The 17364-nt window shown below is 37.5% G+C and overlaps 1 protein-coding gene across 1 annotated transcript in view; it reads left to right on the top strand.

Moving 5' to 3' along the window:
• Window positions 1-17364, top strand: part of KIFAP3 (kinesin associated protein 3) — a 71013-nt gene that overhangs the window by 10336 nt on the left and 43313 nt on the right. The window contains exons 7-10 of the mRNA XM_086753878.1: window positions 304-428; window positions 904-1002; window positions 1702-1880; window positions 4211-4373. Of these exons, the coding sequence (XP_086610004.1) occupies window positions 304-428; window positions 904-1002; window positions 1702-1880; window positions 4211-4373 (566 nt within the window). The remainder of the gene's footprint in view (window positions 1-303; window positions 429-903; window positions 1003-1701; window positions 1881-4210; window positions 4374-17364) is intronic.

Raw genomic sequence — 17364 nt, 5'->3', positions numbered from 1 at the left:
AACTGGGGCTGATTGGAAAACATTTTCCTTTACGCATGAAAATTGGAATGTGTTTTTATTTTGACATGGAACAACACTGTTGCTTGTCCTTCTACAAGTTTGGAAAAAAATATTCATGTTTTTAGGAATTGTTTTTGAAATAATTTTCCAGTAGGGAACTGTTATAATGGGGCAAAGAGTAAATATTTTTTTTTAATACTTCACGTGCTGCAGTGTTGGGACATTGCTGCCATAGATGTCAAAACAGATTTGGGGTTGTTTGCATTTACTTTTTTCCTCACAGATGTTTTTTCTTCAATGTAGTTTTTCTCAATTTCATGGAATAATCACACACTACAAAATTGGAGCTCTGTGTATGAATATTATAGACCATGAACTGAAGAGACATGAGCTTTGGCAGGAAGAACTTGCTAAAAAGAAGAAAGCTGATATCCTTTTGATATGCTGGGGCAGCTTGATGGCTTCTGACTTGTCTCGATGGCTGTTGTTGAGTTATATGAGATGAGCATACAGGAACTTCTGTGAAAGCAGTAGAATTTATTAGAAAGTGAAAAATATAATTGCAGATATGAAAAAGACCAAGAGTGAGAAGTCTGGGCTACTGAAAAGGTTAAATTGAATTTATGAAAACAACGCAAGGAAAAAAAATGTTTTGTTTTATCAACAGTGTGTCTTAGGAACGCTTTTGTTGACTATTAGGTTGTAAAACGTCCAGGCCTAAGAGGAGAAAAAAAATCATGCTCTAGATTACAGGTGTAGCAAGTTGTTGCTGTGGTAGTGTCTTTTCACTGGCTGTTCCATAGATCTCTTGCTTTTTTACTAGTGATTGAATAACACCTTTGAGGACAATAGTCATCTAGACTGTGTAACTTTTATCTGAACTCCTTAACTTCTTCAGTTTACTTGATGAAGATCCTGAAAATCAAACCCTGAAAAAGGACTATGAGAAAACTTATAAGAAATATCAAGGACTGGTTGTCAAGCAGGAGCAGCTACTCAGAGGTACCAAATCCAAATAGCAAATTATTTCCTTGTTTGTGGACATGTGTAGAGGGTTCTACTAGATGCTTGTTATAGCTGGAATGTCTTAAACGTCATGAATGTGCAGGTGAATATGGAAGAGCATTGCCAAAGAACAGGGAGAAGATGAGTACTTAATTAAATTATTTGACAGTATGTTAACAATTTTTAAAGTGATCTGTCAGTCTTCAAGGAAAAATAGCGAAAGTGATCCAGTTAACTTTTCTTTGCTCATGACGTTAGTTTGGGAGGACTTGGGTATTTTGGTTTTGTAGGTTTGACTTGGGTTTTTTTAACTTAGTCTGTGTCTGAAGTTGAATAGCTTTCGCTTTATCTCAGTTTTTGTACTAAAATACACTTAATGTTAGATTGCAATGATCTGACTGGCAAAACTTTCCTGGGAAGGGCTTTTTAACGATTCCCATTGGAATAGAAAAAATATAATCACTAAAAGCTTTTGATATGTATAATTTTTTTTTTTTTAAAGACACTGTTAGAATTACTCTTAATGCTTTCTAAACAGGAATAAAAAGCATTCATGGTCAGTTTCCTTCAAAATGCGTTGGGAAGGGAGTGGAGTGCTTCTGAAAGTCTTGACTTAAGCACTTAATGTGTATATAGAGAGTTGTTTAGTTCTATTGCCTCTGATCTGTTGATGTGATTTGTATTGGACTTTGTTAGTTGCACTTTACCTGCTCCTAAATCTTGCTGAGGATACTCGCACTGAGCTGAAGATGAGAAACAAGAACATTGTCCATATGTTAGTGAAAGCACTGGACCGTGATAATTTTGAGCTGCTTATCCTGGTTGTATCTTTCTTGAAGAAACTCAGCATTTTTATGGAGAACAAAAATGATATGGTAAGGCTCATAGCACTCTACTGCAATATTGGAAATGTATGGACCCTGAAAACTTTGTGTGGTTGGAGGGAGATGTCTCTGTCCCCACCCTAAATATCCGTAGCACTGATCATCCTCTATTGTTATGATCAAATGAGTAAAAGAAAAGTCGTACAACATCCAGCCATGACATACTGCACAAGTTTTTCAAGAGTTGTCATCCCAAACAGTGAAGCTACCTCAAAATACGATACATAAAATTCCAAATTTTGAAGGCAGCACCCCGGAGTCTTGTCATACCCCTGCTTCTGGAGATGCCCATGACCCTTCTCCCAAACTAGACTCTTTTGAAAACATGTAATTGTCTTTGCCACGTGTTGTCTTGGAAAGAGAGGTAGTTATCCTTTTGCACTTTGCTAGACTAGTTTACTTATTTCCTAGGTCAGCTTGGTCTTCAAAGGCACCTCACAACTATTCTTTCATGCTGCCAGTAGCTACTAAGAACTGGAGGCAGTGCTGTTCTTCATAAGGTTTTTTTTAGGTGAAGTCTTAAACTTTGGAAATTGTAGTTGTTTTTTTTTTTTTTTTTTCATGACTTTAAGCTCTAGCCAAGCATCTCCTTTACAGATTTCTCAATGGCTTTTAGTAGACACGTGCCTTCGCTTCTGTGCCTTTCTGCCAGTTTGTTAAGTGAAAATTATAAATTTTCCTTATCCAAGAGGTAATCTGAGATTAATGTTACACTTAGATCATGAGATGAAAAGATCTGTGTAAATGCAATAGAAAATTAATTGCATCTTTGTTACTGGAACTGTCATTCACATGTATGTGCAGTGAACACTGCAGACAAGAGGTATGTCCCTTATTTATATATGAGGATTCTATTTCTTAACAAAAGTCAGACACCAAGCATGTGTTTTGGGGGAATGTAGACTGTTTATCAGGTGATCGGTCATTGATTTAGTTTATACTTATATAGTTCCTTGAAGGACTTTACTAGGAAATTAAGGATTAGCTCTCCAGCCCACTGATTTGCTGGCACACTTTCCACATTTGGTGGAAAGACAAATGAAACATAATTGTTGAATTTATTTTATTGCAGCGTTTTAACATTTTGAAAAGGTTTGTATACTTCAGGTCAGCTATCTGTTTGAGCATTTCTTACTGATAATAAAGATGGTCGTTTTTTCTCCACAGTATTATTAAGGAAAGCTAACAATGAAGGAGAAGGTGTTCTAATACTTATATGAGGCAATAACACAAAAATGTCGGAGGCAAAATGAACCAGGATTAGTTGTGCAGTGCCTGATTCTAAGTGAAACTGAACAATCCATGTATATTTATAGCACATTTTTTCTTTTGGTATTCAAGTGCCATATTAAATTCAAAGCACTGAAGTAGGAGTTCTTGCTATCTGATTATTTTTGATCAAAGGTATCCAGACGGTTGTTTGATTTGTGCACTGTGCTGTGTGGGGAGAGCTGTAGTTTCTTTTCTTGGTATTCATTCAGTGTGTATTTATAACTGGAAGGCTAGTTACATATGTGCAAAAGTTTGAAGAATGCAGAGTAATTTTATATGCCTCCTTCTGGCCAAAGCAGGTTCTGGGAGACAAAAAATGAATGCGTTTAAAAGATTATGTCAAATAAAAGCGGAGAAATGTTGCTTAAAAGATGATAAAAAACTTTCTGAAGTCTTGCCAGTCAATTCTTGGATATCTTTTCTGGCTGGTAAAGCGAACATGATCTCAGGAACTGATACTACTTTTCAGTTCCTGGATTCCACTTTTTAATTTGAAAGTGATACATGTTTCAAGATTACTTTCATGGTTTTATTAATTTAACATACAGGACAGCATGCCTCTTCTGAGAGCGCATGCAAAGTTCTGTCTAGGAGTTTATTTGAAATCCATAATGAAAGGTCTCAGATTCTTTTTGGATGCCAATTTTCTCTCTTTCTTGGTTGAGTATCTCTTTGAGTCTAATGTCAGCTACTCCAGGGTTGCTTGTGTTTAAGTTTTAAATGAGTTCCCCTCCCCAATCTTGTCTTGCAAGTGATGTCTTGACCACATTCTTGCAGTATTCCAATTGTGAGGAGTATTTCCAAGACATCTGAACTGTTTGAGTCAAAAACATTTTTAATCAACATTACCCAGTAACCCAATCTAGAAGACTTCAACCGCAAAGACATAAGCAAAGCTGCTTCAGATGAAAACACATTAACAGTCACTACTGTGGGTACAAACTGCATATGTATTTGCATACGTGTGCCTGTGAATGTATAACACACTGAGGGGGCTTGAAGATAAAACTAAGCTTGGATTATGGATTTTTCTTTTTCTCAATATGCAGGTTGAAATGGACATTGTTGAAAAACTTGTGAAAATGGTACCCTGTGAGCATGAAGACCTGCTGAACATCACTCTTCGACTCTTACTAAATCTCTCCTTTGACACAGGCCTGAGAAATAAAATGGTACAAGTTGGTCTGCTTCCCAAACTCACTGCACTTCTAGGTATGTTTTCTTTTGTTCTAACATAGATGTTTCATCAGGGACAGCGAAGCTGCTTGCATCGTGATGTAGTGTGCCTGAAAGTTGTTACTTCCTCACTATTCCCAAGTTTTTATCATTCAAATGATCTTTTCAGATGCAGGTTTAAATGAAGTTTAAAACAATGTGGTTCCCAGTAGATTTATTTGTAGGTTCTCTTAAACTGTCGAATGAGTCTTCTGAACCTTAAAAATAACTTTGATAGCTACCTGAAAACCATGTGAGCTGATGCACGCGTGATGCTTGTAATTTTTGGGGAGCACCTAGCTGATGGAGAGACCACCTACCTCTGGTTTTGGTTTGGAGTGTTTTGTTTTGTTTTTTTTTGTAACAAAGCTTGATATACCTAGTGCCTCTTGTTACATTAATGATCCAGATAGAGAGATCAGAAATTTCTCAGCTTTGTCAGCTTGAACTCTAGACAGTACTGATTTTTAGACTTTCAGCTTGATAGTCTGTAACTTGTGTTAAGATCATCTGAGTACTTCAGATACAAGTAAAACTTTTTGTTGTCCATAGGGGAAACCCATGGAGACAATAAGGAGTTTGGAAAAAGTGGAGGATTGTTCAGTTTGGTCATTGTTGTACGCTGGAGTTCTCAGGAAGGAGTTTTTATTGCTTTGTGTATTCTTTGGCTGATACTATCTAGAGGCTACTCTGGTAGATATACTAAATATTTAGCAGGGTTTGGCCATAAGAATTGCTGAGTGCTCCTTTTTATGTTGGAGTTGAGGATCTTCTGTTGTGGAGCCCTAAATATGTGGAACACTGATGCAAGACATTGTTAAAGCTTTCTGAGGTATGTTTGGTTTGGGATGTACTAAATCCAGTGGAGCTGGTGTATCCAAGTGGGACTGGAAGAAGTGGAATGCATTGGTGAATCTGTGAGCTTTTTCCACTAGGTTTGTATAGTCTCTTAGGATTGCTTGCCTCTTCAATTATATGTTCAACCTCAACGTGGCCTTATTGCTATTTAGTATACAAGTTAATACAATGTAAACTTAGGCTGCTTTGGAAGCCTTAATCCTATTGGTGGTTAATATAACAGCTATCTGATATAGCCTGAAATGCCTCAGATCTTTTTATGCTTTCTGCACCACAACCATATTTGTACTTGATATCCTCCTCTGGGATGAGCTAGGAGGAAGAAGAAAGATGGCATTTGGAATCCCTCCTCTTTATACCTTTTTTTTTTTTTTTTTTTTTTATTCTCAATACAGTGTTATTTGGCAGTGAAGTAAACTGAGAAGTGGAAGCTGGTCAGGAAATATATTTTTCTCTCATTTGAGAGAGGATCTGGCTAGGTAGTCTGGTTCAGCTTGGATTGTAAGCTTTCTGGAGCAGGAACTTGTCTCTTCTGTTTGTACAGCAGCTAATGCTGTGGTCTAAGGCGAGGGCTTCTGGGGGCTTGTCACCCCAAGCAATGGCACAAATCACTGAGAAGTCCCTGCTCCCGGGAATTCTCTATTTAATATTAGAGTCAGACTAAACCCATCAGTTAGATATCTGCTTTCTAGTGTCTGACTATAATGTGGATAGGAGAATTTTCAAATGTCATTCTCTAGAACTTGTAAGTAAGCCTGTGCAGAAGGCTGTTTAGCTCAGAAGAACTGGCCGCTAAATTTGCAGTCTGTTCGGCAGTGGCTGTTAGGGTGATCTGCAGCAAGTTCTACTAATACTTCCAGAAGCTTCACTGTCAGTTTGGCTCCACAAGTGGTGGCTTTTCCCTTTTTTTTTTTTTTTTTTTTTTTTTTTTTTCTGAAATAGAGGCACATGCTGTTTGCCCAAACTCCTGCTGTAGAACTGTTTGATACTTATTTTGCAGTGTGCTGGTTAGAAAATGTAGGTAGAAATATTATCTTTTACTTCTTTCTTAAGCTAGCTCTGTGATTTGTGAGACTCCTCTTGATATGGCGGTTCAAATAATTCTCAAATACATCACATTGTGTATCCTATCTCAGGGAAGCCTACAACCTTAATAATAAAATAATCATGTGCCAGATGCCTCTTTTATACAGGTTACTTGAGTATTAAACACACATTATGCAAGTCAGTACCCTTTGGCTTACTTTTGCAGGTCTCCTTAAAGTGCTAACACACCTCAACAGCTGTTGACAAGTTACCATACAGCTCGTGATGCCAAGAGGTCAAGTTTGTTGATTCAGCCTACTGAAATTTAATATTTGTGCATGTTGTGCCTTTGAGTCTTTAGCACTGGGTTTGAGATGAGTATAAATTAAGTGTAGTAGGTGTTTAAAGGTAGAGTTGAGATTGCAAAGAATTAAAGAACAGGATTTGTCAGGCAGTGGTTTAGGGTTGAGCACTGAGGTGGCTGCAGTCTGCAGTTCTGGAAGACATGCTGCTTTCCCAAGGAACACTGAGTAGCTTGGGAGCAGGAGGGCCCTAAATGTAGGTGGAGGCTGAAAGTGGAGGAGATGGACTGGCTTCAACTGAGCTATCAGGAAAGGACTGAGTATGGCATGGATATATTGAAGAAGGACCATCTTCTTTCTTTCCCTCTCACTCCAGAGTGTTGAGGCTGCTGTTGAAAGCATGGGGATGAGAACTTCTGCTTAGTCTTGATTTCCACTTAAATTAGGCTTTTCTTTTTAATAGTGCCAATGCCTGCTTCCCCGTGTAGCTTTGCCAGTCAACACCACTTGCTAGTTTTCATGGCTTCTCTTTACAAGTCTGAAGTATTATATATGACAAGACTCCTCTTGCTCCCTCCAGGCATCCAAGTTAATCAACTACAGCTGATCTTTGTTATGCTCTGAGTCTCAGAGAACTGGGTGCAGTTGAGGGAAATTTGGCTTCAGACTTGAGATCAGAAGCTGGAGCAGAGCTGTGGAGGCCTGTGAGATACAGCCTGCTGTGTTCAGGTTTTTCCATACACAAACTACTTGAAGAGGTATGAAAAGAGATTTTGTTGATTTGTGTGATTTCAGTTCTTTAAGAAAACCTTGTAATTGTTGACTCACTAGGGTCTCGTGGAGAATGTAAATGTAATTTTAAGTATTAAAGCACCAATACAAAAAAAAACCCAGAGTGCTCTTTGTTTTTATACATTCTCTGTGTCAATGCTTTATGTGCCAGTATGTGTTAAGTATGGTGTCAGTGGATTAAGGGTGAGAATTCATGTGAATTCACTAAGTGGGTTAAGCTAGACATTTGCCTGAAATGTGGAAAACAGATTCAGTGCTCTCAAATATGGAAAACACAGATTCAGTGCCCTCTAATCATCACCTTAGAAGGAGAGACCAAAGCAGCACGCTATAGGCTATTCTGTGGAGGTTTGCTTCACTCTTATAGTGCTCTCATTTTGCTTTGCATGGCATAATTCGTGTGGAGTACTGTGACTTGCTCCAAATACAGTAGAGTTTGGTGTTTAATGTATTGGCTTGTGGAAAGTATTCTCACTGAAGGGGGGAAATGTAGAGCTGAACTTTAAGCAAACAGATTCACATCCTTCTTTTATCCCCGAGAATGCTCTTCCACTGATGGGCAGAAGGGTAATGTTACCCTTTTTCATAATTCTTCCCCTGGATGTGTGATTGGTTTCTATAGTAAATGTTCTGGCAGCAAACAGAAGAAAACATTGTGTACAATAAAGAATAAAAAAACCTCACTTCTTGTTGGGACCAAATCCACTTTGTTTTTTAATTAACTGGCCAAACCAAATACAACATTTTTAGTACAACTCTTAAATATACGCACAGCTTGTGATTCGCATTCTTCTAATAAGGGTGTTATTTTGTGCTGCCTCTGAGTGGTTTCTTAGCCTTTGTGAAGTGAGACAAATAGTTCTCCAGTCTCCATGAGAACAGCAGAACCAGTGGGGAGTGCTGCTGTGTGTGTTATGGCAGGCTGCATGGTCTGCTCAGTGGACCCCTGTTCAGAAGGAGCTCCTGGCAGTGTGCAGGTGTGGCAGGCAGTACTGGAGTTTCTGTGTCCATCAACAAGTTAGCTATTCCCCTCAAAAATTTATAAATTATAGGGAATGGTGCAAAATCTGTTACAATAGGAACTGTGTTGTTCTCAAAGGGTAAAAGGAGTAGGTCTGGCTGCATGCAGGGAGCAAACTTTTTTTCTATGACGTATGCATTCATCCCTTTGAGCTGCTTAGTTGTACTGAATGCATATTGTATTGAAATGTCATTTTCTTTCAATTCACTTCCTTGTGCAAGCCACACTTAAAGAACAAAACCGCATTATGCTTGGAAGTCAGACTAAAGTGTCTCTTCTCAGTTGCTCAAAATTACTAGCTACTTTTAAAAACTGAGCACTGGTTGAACGGAGGTATTGGTGGAGCTGAAAAGCAGATGGGTCACAGAACAGTACCAGTTGCAAATTGGGCCCAAATGGGACATGGAGTGCACAAGGGTTGTGCACATGGCTCTGGAAGTCTTATACAGTGCCAAGGTGTTCAATCTCAAAAAGATTTTAGATGGTGTTGAACATCTTGGGTTATGTTTTCCAGTACAGAGACTGAAAGAAAATTGGCTTTGTGGATTTGTATTCAGGCAAGCACATGAGCATTTGTTATACAACGCTCTGAAATACACTGATCAGTCCCAAGTAGTAATGGTGTAGTTTAGCCAGTCACAGTATGTATTGAGCCCATGTGCCTTATTAATGTGAGCATCCTGGCCTGATGCTCTTAATTTCTCAGTGTTCCAAGACTTCGTGTCAGCATATGGAGAAGTAGTAGCCACCTGATCTCATGTGGAAGTCTAAGGGCTGTGCGGTAGTTCGCAAACTCCAATTTAAGCCAGAGATAGCCAGAGCAGAAGGTAACTTTGACAGTCTGGTTTAGTCCTCACTGAAAAGTCTGTCTTCACTAGGTCCATTGATAGAATTTTTGAGAGTTTTATTATCTAGAATCTTTTCTGGAAACTGCTGAAATTCCTCTGATATTTTTCCATTCTTTACAAGTTAGACTTAATGAGCAATCAAAGAATTGCCAAACAGTTGTATGTTGGGTTTCTTAACAATCAAGTCTTGATATGGTATGCAGCCAAGCTGGATTATATGTTGACTGCTGTTTAAAAACCCAAGAAGTACTTTGCTGTCTAATTAACGGAGTGCTGTTGGTTTTTAATGTTCTATTCCTTTTATGAAAGCTTCTTTTAAGAAGGCTTAAAGTGGATGTGTTCTCTTTATGAGTTCACTTGGCCTTTTTGTAATGAACTTATTATGGAGCTTCACACATCTGTTGAAAAATGGAGCTTCTTATAGGCTACTGCAGTGGTTTTTTTTGACTTTAATAGGCCTCGTTTATCCTATAAAGAAACATACATTTTCTTACCTGATCAAGTGAGCAAACAATAGGGGTCAGATGTGGCAAAGACCCTAACAAAAAGCACATGTCCAGCCATTGGAGTGAGGTAAAGTCATATTGGGATTGCTTGAAGTTATTAATGGCAGTAAAATTTATGCTTCCTCCTGTTTTCCCAATTAAATTGAGAAACCTTTTTTTCCTAAGGTGGCTCTGCAGCAGCTGGTTCCAATACTTGCTGTGTGAATATTGCCTGGGGTGTCTCCATTCCTTTCTAGTAGAGGCTAGCTGAAGCACATTAAGTAACAGTTCAACTACAGGGACCAGTCTGTTGGAAAGCAGTAATTATTAAAGGATTTATTTTAATGGCAGGGGTTTGTTTTTGGTTTTTTTTTTTTTTATCATTTGTGGTGAGTATAGCCAAGTCTTAAAAACCCATCTCACAACAACAAACAAACAAAAGAACTCCACAAAAAGAAACACAAAACAAAACAGAAACATCTTTTAAGACTCAACTTCTAAATCCTTACTAGAAGTGCAAATAAACCTGGCATGTCTTTCTTAAGGAGAGCGTTGGGTGCACAGTGTGTCTTAGAATCCAGCACTTACTTAGAGACCTGAACTATGGATTAGACAGCAAACTTCTGTATTATTAAAGAAAAATTGACTTCTGATGTTGAGAAATATGGAACTCAGAGAGATGTCAGTATTGCTAATACTGTGTTTGAAGCAGAAATAGAATCCTGATGAACTTTAAGGTAAAAGCCTTCACTGTATCCCTGCTTCATGCTACCGGTAAATTGTAGTGAATTATCAGGAAAGAATAACTGAAATTCATAACATCATGTTTTTCTATAAGCTGGTAAGATTTTAAAGTCTATTGTCTAAGACTTTTCTGACTTCTTTAACACTGTCCAGAGTTGGAAACAGTAGGGTTTTTTTTTCTGTTTTGTAGCTACTACAGGTGGATCCTTGCTAATCTGAACACTCAGCCGTTGAATGTTGAGGTGAGCGAAAGCTTGTTGCTGTGGTGTGCTCCTCACGAGTGCACATGTTATTTAGGTGTATTATTAGTTTTTTTAATGAAGAGGATAACTTTGCTGTAACATGAGAAACTAATTTAATGAATGTTGACTGAAAATAGAAATACTTATCGCAGCAGCAAGGACAGGAGTGGAGAGGTGGCAGTAATCTAAAGATAAGGGAGCTGAGTTGTCGGAAATTCACTAAACTGATAAACAGGAAGAATCCCATGAGCCAGTATGTCTGCTCTGGAGCTTACAATATGTGACTGCACAACTAATTATTTTAATTTTTTCTTTGCATATTGCAAAAGCAGATTAATACTTATGAGTTAAAAAGTAAATCTGGTCTTGTCTGAGCTGTTGACATCTGAAAGCTTTACAGGGCATAACTTGGATGCTTAAAGCATGACAGAACAGAAACGACCAGCTGTAGTTTCTTTGAAAACCTCAGTAAAGAAGGAGCAGGCACTTCTGCTAGTCATCTTAATCGATGGTAAAATCTTCATAAAGCCTGTATGAGGACCAAGGCGGAAGAGAGAGGAGCACCTTTTCCAGAGCCCTTGTGAAGCCTGCAGATAGAGGGATGGTCTCAAAAAATGATGTGGAACAATTTTGCAGATGTAGTAGTCCCGTAGATCCTGAGGCTTTTACAAATTTAGACATAAGGGAGAAGGTTACAATCTACTTTCCCTTTTGTAAATGTGGGAACATCTGAATGCTCAAGTTTCTGCTGTTTAGCTAAGATTTTCTCAGATGATTATCTCCAGTGCAGGAGACCAACTGCGAATTCCACATGTCTGCAGTTGGTAAGGTGAGAAATCCTTTGTCCGTTGATAGTATTATCTTCAGATTCTTTTGAGCTGATGAGGAAGAGAGATACTAGCATAAAAATTTATTGCACTGTAGTGAGTATAGTGCCTTTTTCTGTGCCTTTGGTCTCTGACATGCAGATGCTTTTGCAGATGGATTATAATTTTATATATTTGAGTAGTCTCATTGTGTAAAGCAAAACTTTCGTTGTGAGGCTGGAGCCTCAAATGTCTTTTAATTCTTTTTGGAAAAGCTATCAGATCTGTGAGAAACTTGTAGATCATCAGCGAATGACCTCTTAAGCTACAAAACTGTAAAATATTCACAATAAGAAGAATACAATTGAATTACCTACCTTTCTTCCAAGACTTTGTCAGTAAGAGTATGCTGGTGCTTGCACAGGAACAGTGTCTTTTGAATAATACAGAGCTCAAGTCTCGTTACTTGGAAGACTCAAAACTTCAACCAATATTTAACTCCACTTTTTGGGCTTAGTAGATTTGAACCTCAGCTTTGTACTTCACCAGCTTTAAAACATGGGTAAAACCAGTGTCCATTTCAATGTGGTTAATAATCCTTTTCTCTAAGTGAGAAAAGGATTTCTGCATTATTGGTTGCATGGTTGTTTGTGTTTTTTGGTTGGTGGGGGGTTTTTTTGTGTGTTTGGTTTTTTTTTTTTCCCCCCTCCCCTCCTTCAAGCAGGAGTTACAGGCAAAGAAATTGAAGCTGCACATCTGGAGCCCCAGGCTCATTTTTATCTGTAGTTGTAACATTAAATAACTCAATTGAAATCAGTCATTTATTAGTCCTTTGGCTTAGAATCATTATACTTCCTTCTTTGTTTCCTAGAAAAAAAAAAATTGTATCCATGTTTCAGATGTGGCATGTACTTAGTTCTTTTGGGAAAGAAAAAAAAAAATCCAACCATGGTGAAATCAGGGTTTTAAGTTCAGCTTATGGTATCAAGCCAGTTTCAAAGAATGTAAAGGTGGCACAAGAGAGGTTATTAGTATGTAGTTAATATCATAATGTATTATTCACAATGCCTAGTCTCCTTGAGTATGAGCAGATCTGAAAATTCTTCTAGGTTCTCTTGATAAAATAAACTGATATATCCAATACGTTTTATATTTACGTATATAAATCAAACCAATATGTGTCTAAACCACATATGGAGTAACTTAGTCCAACTGTTTCAGAGCTGGTTGCAAGGAATAATGTGGGAGAGGTAAGCAGAGATACCTTTCTGTCACTTTTTTCCTAAGATCACTACTAATTATGATACATGTGAATAAACTCTTGATTTCAGTGTTTTCTGACAGCAGTGTGAGACAGTGTATAGATCTGATATTCAGTGTATGACATTATCCATCTAGATTTCTTATTTCCCTCATTTTACGTCAAATTTGACTGGAGAGTACCAGAATTTGAAACTGAAATAAGGATTCACTCTGCCATTTAATAGGTGTTTGGTTTTGATTTAATGTAGTTAATATTTTACACATGAGTTGGATAGGGTATATTTCATATCAAACTGATGATGCCATTAGAAATGATGGCTACTTGAATTACTGATAGTGTTACACTTCAGTAATTTAATCCATAATTTATATTCTCATTTTTACTATAGCATTTGAAAGCCGAATGCTGCTGCTGCAACTCAGATTGGCATTTCAGTTTTACAGCTCTTTTGCTGTTGTGGCATAGTGGAGGATTTTTTCATTTTAAGCTCACAAACTCAACCAAAATGTAGGACCTGATCTCGTGATCAAGAAATTTTTTTTTCTTTAGCTTCTGCTACTAGTACCATTTAGATATTTAACCTTAGTAAGAACTAGACATGGAATTCAGGCGTTGGTCCGCAGAACTGGCACATGGCTTCTTATTAATGTTCAAAGGCTAAAAATCTGAAGCCATTTTGAACTGAGAACCCATCATGTATTTATTTCCCTCTCTAATTTGCAGAAAACTAGTTGTGAAAACAGCCCGAGGGACCTGATATTTTTCCATCCCAGCTGCTCCAGCTGAACTACAGCTGGAAAAAAAATCTTAGTATTGTTTCTATAAACTGTTGAGTGTATTTTATAACACAATAATTCCCACAAAATCAGTAACTGCAGTTAATGACCGGTTTGTTAAGGCATTAACTGCACTCAGCTGGGAATGACCAATTTCTCTGGAATGGCTGTATAAGAACTAAGGATAATTCAGTAACACTTTCAAATAATTATTTGGTTAATTAATGGTAAATTCTTGTGGAAATCCTATCAAAGTACTCGTGACCCCCACATTTAATATCCAATGAGTTCATTATGATTCATGTTTTATTGCCATAAATACCAGAATAATCCACAATGACTAGGCCATTATTTTCCAGGGCTGCCCTTACTGCTTTAGGCCATTTGGCTATTCCACCTTCAGTCATAAAATGCTCGATGCTCAAAACTACCAGCATTTGTAGGCCGCAACCTTCTGGCACGCCACCAGAACTTTGGTGATTTTTACGAACGCCTTTGGCAGAGACCTGTTTTTTCTTTTCTTTCTCTTGCTTTTTCTAGTTAGGGGAATAATTGATGCCTACTGTACCAAGGCTTTCTTGCAGTGTCAGCTTTTTCATGTGTGGCCTTCGGTAGTTGGTCAAAAATAGCAGGAAAGGTATCATTTCCATGCTTTGGAAAGCTGTTCTCCAGCCAGGTACTGGGCAGGCTTTGAAATTTTTACAGCCAAGTCTCTAAACAATGATTGACTTAGGGATTTATTCATAAGCATTCAGATGAGTATAAAATAATTTTTTAAAAAGTAAGCTTGGTACTGGCATATTCAAGTACTAGTCAGTGGCTGCCAGTTGATATTTCTGGAAGTGAAGTCCCTGCGCAAAAAGATGGCGGTTGGCTTGGTGGATTTTTCAAAGTCTGTTGCTTCTTATCCTCTTATACAATGTTCAGCCTGCGAGATGATGCATAGTGCTTAAAATGCTGTAGCTGTTGAATGTTATCTTCCTAATCTTCAACAAACTCGTTATGCAAGGTTTCCAGTCAACTTTCCAATAGGCTGTATGCTTCCTAATTGAGCATGAGAGTAACAATTGCATTAAATCATGCTGGCTATGCTTAAAAACAACCACCTCCTCTTGATTTTCCTGTAATGTTTGATTCTTTGGATCATGCTGTTTTGCATGAGAACTGAAAAAAGTCAGGAGGTTCTGCTTTTTTTCCACCAAAGTGCTTCCGCAGGGAAAGTGGGACAGTGAAACTTCGAGATCCACCTGAAATTCATTCTTTCTGGGAAATTCAAATGAATTGAAACTTAAAAGGCATACACCATTAAATACTTCAAAGCTCATTTAGTTGCACACTGTTTTCTTTTAGCTTTAGGTCTGTAGTTTATTTTCATCTTCACGTTAGTAGATTTCAGGGTTTTTTTTTCTGTTTACTCACAATTGAAAAGTATTTCCTTGCTGAGCCTGAGCAATAAGTGCTTGTGATTTATATGCTCTAAGCCCCTCTCTGTTACCTGTGTTGACAGTAGGACAGGGAAATTCAGGGAAAATGGGTCAGTTAGCTGCACAGCAAGGAGGAATTTACATTCAGTTCTTCTTTTTGAAACTATAGCTGTCTTTGCCTTTTATGTGCCATGAAATCTGCCTTATGGGACATACTTTGGGAGAATGATTTAGTTGCCAGTCATTAAAAAATAAATCTTAAAGAGTTCCTTCAGATAAATTTATTTGAATTCTATATATTCACACTTCAGGTTGAGTATCTAGGCCCTTTTGATTATTTTTGGCAATTTAGAAACTGAGACAGTCCTGTTATTCAGCACTGATACCCAAGGTGGTGTTCAGGTGTCAGAAAGATAATTGTGACAGGCTGGACCTTTGAAAAAAGAGGAGAGAAAATTATGCAAAGTTTCTTCTTAAAAAAAACCCAGAAGGTCTTTGCTGCTATAGTAGGCTATTTTGTTTGAAAATAAGCTACTAGTATTGCCAAATACCAGGAAACTGCTGTTGCTACCAATATAAGACTATTATCTTAGCTGATGCTTTGTAAGGAGGAAAAAATTCCACAAAGGACAGAGGTTAACAGATATAAAGTAGCGTCATTCTTGTTCACTGCCTGCCAGTTCATACCTGCTAAAGGTCTGGTCCGGTTTGTTTTCCTATTGCTTTTCTGAGGAGCCAGCTTTCCTTCTTTTTATATTGCCTTACTTTTTACTTCATGTAGTGTTTCCTGCATTATCCAGCAAAGTGTAATTGTAATTTGAGTCTTGATGTTTGAGGCATTTGCCTTAAATAGAGGCATGGAAAGAAGTGTTAAGAGCAGTGTAAACAGCTCTTTTTTCCTAGCCCCATGAAATTTGAAGGGATAATTTACTCTTTAAATTTTTATACTTGCTTAGGAGAAGCCTTTAGCTATATATATATGGGAAGTTTTCTTCCATGTAATCGTTGAATTTACAGTGTCACTACAAGTGAATACGTAGGTAAGATGGCCAGTCACAAGAGAAGCACAAAAGATAATAAACACTTAATTTTCTTTGCTTAAAACAGTGTGTGTATGCTATAGCAACTATAGTACTGTCTGTACTATATAGCCAGAGTAGCTTTCAAATAACAGCCTGAGTAGCTTTCAAATTTGAGTGTTATCCTTTTTCTAGCTGTTAAGTGTATGGAAGGTTGTGATACAAGTCACAAGTTTTTTTCAAATGGATAAGAATCCAGAAGTATCTGAAAGGTCAAGTATGTTTTTAGGTTTGGCAGGGAAAGAATACTTCACTGTTGTATGGCAACTGCCAGAAGGTTTTCATGGATGTTTTTTGGTAATTCAATTTGGAAAAAAGGTACAAATGTGCATTCTCAGGATAAAGGCATCATATCCTTGCTGCTTAAAGGAAATTCCAACTCCCAATGATGTATGCAGACGAAAAATGTAACTGTGTTGATTGCTGTTTGAGGTCTTGATGCTTTGCCAAAGTATTAAACAGATATGTTCTAACTTTGCTTAAATAGAAGTGAGAGGTAGGATATTTCTAATGAGTTCTGTGAATAAATTCTGAGTTGGTGACCGTAATACATCCTGGTCTAACTAATATAAACGCTCAGATGAATGTTATATCCCTTATATAGCCAGTATCCTGCTAATGTAGGGCTTTAGGAAAGCTCAAGAGAATGCTTAGTCCAGATTTCAACAGTAAGTCAGGATCAAATTTGTCTGTGTTGTTCTTAAACATTTGTATGTTTGTCTAAGTTGGTTTTATAGGACCTTTCAGTTAATACTTCATAGCACACTCACATTAACTGCTCCAATTTTTATTGAGAATCTTTTTCTGTTTGGCAAGTATTAATGTGAAAATACACTAATGTCATCTTTGAAATGTATGAAACAAAAGGCACCCACAGAATAATGTTATTGTTTAGGATAATAAAACAATCAGTATGTAACTTACTTGAAAGGAACTGGATTCCTTCTTCAACACTTTTTACTGGTAGTTCTTATTTTTCTCTCTGGTATCAGTACACTCTTTATCTTTTAACTTTGAGACAAGCTTGTTTTTTCTACAGGAATATCTGCAGCTAAATCAGCATTACATTTGATATTTAATTTCCTAGCTGGAAACTGATGAAGGCTTTATCTGCATGACCTATCGTTATTAAGTGTTCCTTTCACAAAATATATTCCTTGCAAAGTGGAGTTAAGGAAATGTTTTGTTTTGCTGGGGAGAGGGGGAGTAGTTAGCAATGCCTTTGTTCCCTCTTTGCACAACTATGTGGTTTACTTGGCTAGGCCAGGCAAGACCCTTTCATTAATTCTGCGTTTCTGATTTAAATTTTCCCTCTATTAGC

This window comes from Chlamydotis macqueenii, chromosome 8 (genome assembly GCF_036417535.1).
Source record: "Chlamydotis macqueenii isolate bChlMac1 chromosome 8, bChlMac1.mat, whole genome shotgun sequence".
Classification (NCBI taxonomy): Eukaryota; Metazoa; Chordata; class Aves; order Otidiformes; family Otididae; genus Chlamydotis; species Chlamydotis macqueenii.
Note: the sequence above shows the minus strand (reverse complement) of the source record. Positions and strands in the feature narration are given on the sequence as shown.